Below are 5,759 nucleotides of genomic sequence, written 5' to 3'. Positions count from 1 at the left end.
CCAGGCCAGACGGCCTCGAGAATCACACCCTGTGCCCAAGAGCAGCGTCCAAACTATTTTTGAGCTCTCTCAGCCTTGGTGCTGTGACCCCTTCCCTGGGGAGGCTCTTCCAGTGCCCAACCATCCTCTGGCTGAAGAACCTTTTCCTGATTTCCACTGGCACATCTTCCATGCCATTCTCCTGGGTCCTCTCGCTGGTCCCAAGACTGAAGGGAGCAGGGCATGGCCTTCTGCTTCCCCTCTTGGGGAAGCTGCAGACTGCTGGAGGGTCCTTCCTCGGAAATTCCAAGAGCAAAAGGCAGCAATTACATCAAACTGAGGGGAGCTGGGATAGAGGAGCTTGTGGTTTGCAATGATGAGGAGGAGAAGGAAGGCTAGCGACACATCTTGGCTGCAGAATGGTTTTTATCTGGGGCATTGTTTTGCTCTCTTTCAGGTGGAAAGGAGAGGCACAATGGAAAGGAAAGCAAGAGCCAACATTCAGCCGTGAGTTTTGGCACAGGGGTTAAAGGACAGCAAACTTGAGGAATGGCGAGGAGGAGAAGTGCTATTTCGGAGTCAGGCTGGGATTGGTTGAAACCTGTGGCTCCACGGCAGGTGTCTCTTGACCATTTGCCTTTCTTATGACCACCTCCTCCTTCCTTCAGGCACATCAATGTCGGCAGTGACTTTCAGGCTGAGCTCCCTGAGCTGCAGACCAGACCGCCAAGTGAAGATGAAGAGCCTGCCACCCTGGTCTGGAAGCCCTGGGGGGAAGATGACTCTGACATGGAAAAAGCAGACAGAGGTAGCTGTCAAGCTCTTTTTCCACCCCTGAGATACTTGGGTGTGTAAAATGCTCCTTTCTGGGTGAAACATCTGTTTTTTGCAGGCTCTGCTTCTCTCCTTGTCTCGCCCATCTTCCCACGTGGGAGGGCTAGAGGCAAGGAGGATGCTTTGGCAGCAGAGCAGGAAAAAGAACAGCCATCCTGCTCCCCAAATTGCTCAGAGGCATTTGCCACTGGAAGAGGGGAGACTGGCCCCCACTTCTTATTACAGAAGCTGCTTTGAAGGGAGAGCCAGCAGGTCGTGGGCCCTTGGTTCAGCGGCCCCTTTCTTTGCTCTCCTTTTCATGCTCTCCAGCCTGCAGTTTTAAGCTGTTGTGCTTTCCTGCTGCCTTGTATGGCAACCGTTCCCCTTCCTCAGCTCAAGCCTGACTTGCGGTGGGTTTTTGTTGTGCTTGCAGTCAGAGAACTGTTGGACATGGCCAGCTCCCGTGGCATTCCCAGGGCAGCAGCTAAGCTGGAGCTCGCCCTGCACTGCCTGCACCAGGCACGCGGCAGCGTTCCGGTAAGGAGCGGGTGTTTGGCTGCAGAGAAGAGTGGACAGGGAATTAATAAGGCCCAGGCACTGGGACAGCCTTTCCTGGCTGCTCTTTGAAGAAGGGGGTTGACAAGAAGCAGAGCACTTTTGCTGCCTGCACTGTCTCCTCCAGCAGCATCGGGGTGATTCCAAATGGCTCGAGCAGGGAGAATGTCTCTCCTGGAGGCACCGGCAGAAAGTCCTGCAGCCTGCTCCCTTGTAAATCTCCTGCAGATCTGTGTTCTCCAAGGCATTTTGAGGTGCATAGAGGGGAAATTCCAAGAAGCCTCCATGAGCTGAGGCAGTTCTGGGCAATGGAGGAACACAATCATTGGGTTGGTCAGCAAAATGCCACTCCTGGGGACCAGGATCAAAGGCATGGGGCAGCAAAAATGAGGGACTAGGAGCAAGCCTCAATGTTGGAGCCATATGAGATGCCGGAATCTCTGAAGAGGCAAAGTAGCTGAAAGGCAGCATTTCTATTTTTCTGGCTCTTTTTTTGTTGTGGAGCAGCTAAAACCATTTTCCCTTTGATCTTGCAGGAGGCTCTGGAGATGTTGCTCTCGGGGGGGCCTCCAACACCTCAAGGCCATCCCCTGGCTGATTATCACTACGCAGGTAAGCAAAACAGAGCTTGTTCCTTCCCTGACAGATGCTGCCATCCCCTGAATTGCCCTGCCAAGCATTTCTGCTTAAACAAGTAACACCAGCACAAGGTCTCATCTTCTCTGGGGGCAGGTAAAGCACCAGCATCTACTCCTTCAGCTTGCTGTCCATGACTTTTTCCCTGGGCAATGCCTGCTCTTGTCTTCATTACCTTCTGAGGGAGCAGACACGTACACACGAGAATGATGCATGGCGCCGCTTTTGTTCCGGCAGCCAACGGGATCTGCTTCAAGCGGAGAGAGAGAGGGATCAATTTACCTGCTGCTTTTTATTGCCAGGCTCGGATAGATGGACACCTGAGGAGAAGGAGTCCTTCCAAAAGGCCTTCCACACCTATGGCAAGGATTTTCGTCTCATCCAGAAGCAGGTAAAGCCATAGGACATTCTTTCTACTCTAGGAGATCATCAGATAGAGATGTTGCTTCTTTCTGGTACCAAGTACTGGAATTCAGTCTCTCTCTTCTCAAGCACCAAAAATGTTAAAGTAGTCATGAAAAGGGAAAAGGAATGCCTACGTGAAAATGATGATCCTGCCTCTCCTGCCCTTTTCTCCAAGCTGTTTCGGAAGACGAAGGTTTATTCTCGCAGACTTATCTCATAGGTGTGCTGGTGTTTCCACAACACACTATGCTGGGATAACTGGAGTGAAATGGGGAAAGAAGAACCGTGCTAGATGGTTTGGTTTTGATCTGCACATTACATCTGCTACCATGTAGCATAACGCAGGCTTTAATACATGGCTCAATGCCTCTCTTACTCCACATTGGTCTCATTTTACACCCTAGTCAATTTACTCCATGATTTTACTTCCTAGTTTATTCCATATCCTACTTCTTCTCCAATGCACCCTACAGGATTTTAGATTCCTTCTTTTTCTCTTCACAACAGATTCAGAGTAAGACCGTGGCACAGTGTGTGGAGTACTACTACTCCTGGAAAAAAGAGCACAGAGTTGCCAGCGCTCTTGCTCAGGTGAGCGGGAAAGAGATGCAGACATGCCAGGAAGGTCAAGAGACTGGGGGAAGGAGAAAAACCTGCAGGCGAGCCATGTGAGACGCCCCTTTGCCAGGATCACATTGTCCCATGCACTGGGAAAGGTGCAGCAGATGCTGCCCCAGGTTTCGTTGTGCTGCTGCCCTGAAATCCTGGAGCATAACTTTGACCCAACAAAGCAGCACCATCACCAAAATGGGCTTTGCCTCTCTATAGATTGCTTTCTCAAGGGCTGGCACCCTCGCTGATTCCAATCAGATCCTGAATTCCCCACTGCGTGCTAACATCAGTCATTTGGGCTGCATTCATGGAGGTGCTGCAGGTTTTCAGGGATCTTTTGTAGCACCCCAGCATACTCCCCAAGCAGGAGCTGCTGATGCTGTGGCTCCGTTAAAACTTTCCTTACTGGCAAACAGCAATTTGGTTCAGAGAGAGAGAGAGAAAGAGATTCTTTTGGGTAGTCAAAAGTGGGTAACCATGTGCCTTCACTCATTTGACTGAATTTATTTTGACCCATTCCCTAGACATTTGTGGAGGAAAAAGAGAGATAAATAGATGTTAGGCAGAGAGGTATAAATAAGAAATGTCAATAGAACTATAGATACCCATGTATTTATGCCACCCCTTTGGGCTGTAGAAAAGAGGAGTATTTTCCTGCAAGCACTGCCTTGGAAGTCCGCTGCCAAATCCAGCCATTTTCTCAGCTCTTCAGGCTTTGGAGGAATTCGCTTAGGCCGACAGATTTTTGTGCTGGATGCTCTGATTGCCACCTGTGTGAGAGGCAGAAATCTTTGATAAGGACTCTTTGATTTGTATACTGTGGGCAAAGCAAAGAGGAGCAAAAGCCCTCCGGGAAAGGAGAACAGGGAGCCAGGGAAGAGAAGCTGCAAGAGGGCTGGCAGCGCCGAGTGTCCCTGCTGCCAGCCGCACCAGCCACCCCACGCGGCAAGAGGCCCCTTTCCCTGCGGAAAGTGCAAAGGGTGCGCAAGTTCCTCCTCTTCCTGCTCCAAGCTGTGCCTTTGGACTGAAACAGGCTGACCCTTTTCAAAGGCACCACTGGGGAAGATGAGGGCACTTGGAGGATCAGCCCTCACAGCCGTGGTCAAACCCAATTTAAACCCAAACAGCTTAGGTAAAACCCAGCATTCAGAGCAAATCCTTGCCATGCCCCATCAAGACACAATTCATACAAGTGGGAGTAGATGCATCAAAGCTTGGATTGATGGGGCTGATCCAATGACAAATAGGGTGAAGGCAAAGGAGGGAGAAATTTGAAGGAACTCTAAACAAGAAAGTTCAGACTCATGGCGCTGATCCAATTGCAAATATGTCACAGCCGGAAAAGACAGAAATTCATACAAAAACAGAGACCTTGGTGCTTGGTTTAATGGGGTGTCTTAAATTAACAATGGATGGTTTTTCTCCTCTCTTCCAGGGTGTTTGAAACCATAAAGGAAAGGAACAACCACAGGAGAAGGCATCGCCCACGGAAGGAAGCAGAGCCTCTCCCCAAGAAGAAGCGAGCAAATTAAGCCTGCAGCTGTCCAGGGCTAGCAAGTGTTAGCTGTCAAGAGGACTAGATAGCAATAAGATTGTTTGTTAAGTTTTTAGGGTTGTTTATTCTTCTACTTAGTTTACTAGATAAGAATCTCTCCATTTATTAGTTAACATTCATTAGTATTATTAAAGATGTATTAGTATCATTGGATTTATCAGTAAGTGCAAGAGGTTTGGTGTTTGCTATCTTTTGTCCTTTTGTCTTTGTTGAGACACAAACTGTCTTTATCATTAAACCAAAGTTTGCTCCATGATGTCTTTTTGTCTGCATGAAATCACTCAAGCAATGTTTGTCACATTTGCTCGGTGTTGCACACATGGCATTTACCCTGAGAGAAGAATCTGGGCACGTGAGTCCCCCACAGGCCCAGCCCCTTGCTCAGCTGGCGGACTTACGAAGCTCTGTCTCCATTACTGCCAAGGAAAGAACGGTGGCGTTTCATCCTTTGATTCCTAAAGATCTCGGCTGCAAATGCAAAGGGAGGCTTTGCCTAATTCAATGGATTGCATCTAAAGGAGTGGTCCTGTCTCACTCAACTTGGAGGGATATAAGCGGCGGGTTTAGTCCTTTTTGTAGCCCAGCAACAAAAAGAACTTTGTTTCCTTTTGGGGGACAGATGCACTTGGCCACCTTCAAGGACTTTTCTAACCTCTCTGATTCTATAAAATTAATATCTACCTGCACAACTAAGTCATCAGGCATTCAGTGTCAGTTTCTCTCTAAAGGACCAGTCTCCTGCTCTGGGCTTCACCAATCTCCTTAGCTAAAGCAGAGCAGGTGTGAACATGATCCTCTCACTTCTAACAGCTCTGGTATTTGCACCAAAGAAGAATCAAGCTCACTCCTTTATCTAGCCCAGCAAATGGCACTGCCTGGCAAGGTTCTGGTAGCAGGGGCTGGGGAGGATGGACAGGGGCTGGGGAGGGGGGAATTGCCCGGCTGGTTCTGGGAAGCTGACCGAAGCTTGCCCTTGTGTGATGGAGCCCGTGGGAGCTGGTGGGATTTGGAGCCTACAAAGTCTCTGCATTGCCGTGGGCCTTGTTACAGCTGCCCCCTCAGTTTGCTGCTGTGTGTGTAACACGCAGGCTGGGAAGGAAGCAAGATTGGCTCTTGCTTAACGTTAGGCAGGAAAGCACTAGAACTGGCTGGGTTTTGTCGTATCTGGGACCTAAGCATTCAGACAAACACGAAGGCTGTTAGT

General features: G+C 49.4%; 1 protein-coding gene across 1 annotated transcript; it reads left to right on the top strand.

Annotated features, from left to right (window-relative positions):
- The first annotated feature begins 823 nt into the window (after nucleotides 1-823).
- LOC146763888 (zinc finger protein 541-like) lies at nucleotides 824-4,808 on the top strand. The gene is made up of 4 exons (XM_085566381.1): nucleotides 824-1,329; nucleotides 1,884-1,959; nucleotides 2,286-2,374; nucleotides 2,896-4,808. Exons 1-4 carry the CDS (start codon nucleotides 1,162-1,164, stop codon nucleotides 3,058-3,060), a joined length of 498 nt encoding a protein of 165 aa, XP_085422507.1. The 5' UTR covers nucleotides 824-1,161; the 3' UTR covers nucleotides 3,061-4,808.
- The last annotated feature ends 951 nt before the right edge of the window (nucleotides 4,809-5,759 follow it).

The sequence above is a fragment of the Lonchura striata genome, chromosome Z (genome assembly GCF_050655825.1).
Source record: "Lonchura striata isolate lonStrDom1 chromosome Z, ASM5065582v1, whole genome shotgun sequence".
Lineage (NCBI taxonomy): Eukaryota > Metazoa > Chordata > Aves > Passeriformes > Estrildidae > Lonchura > Lonchura striata.
This window is presented reverse-complemented; position numbering and strand designations above follow the sequence as displayed.

Excerpts from the sequence above, each read along its gene's own strand:
- LOC146763888 (XM_085566381.1), top strand. The coding sequence starts at position 1,162 with ATGGCAACCGTTCCCCTTCCTCAGCTCAAGCCTGACTTGCGGTGGGTT. Across the intron at positions 1,330-1,883 it reads AGGCACGCGGCAGCGTTCCG|GAGGCTCTGGAGATGTTGCT; the intron begins GTAAGGAGCGGG and ends TTGATCTTGCAG. Across the intron at positions 2,375-2,895 it reads TTCGTCTCATCCAGAAGCAG|ATTCAGAGTAAGACCGTGGC; the intron begins GTAAAGCCATAG and ends TCTTCACAACAG.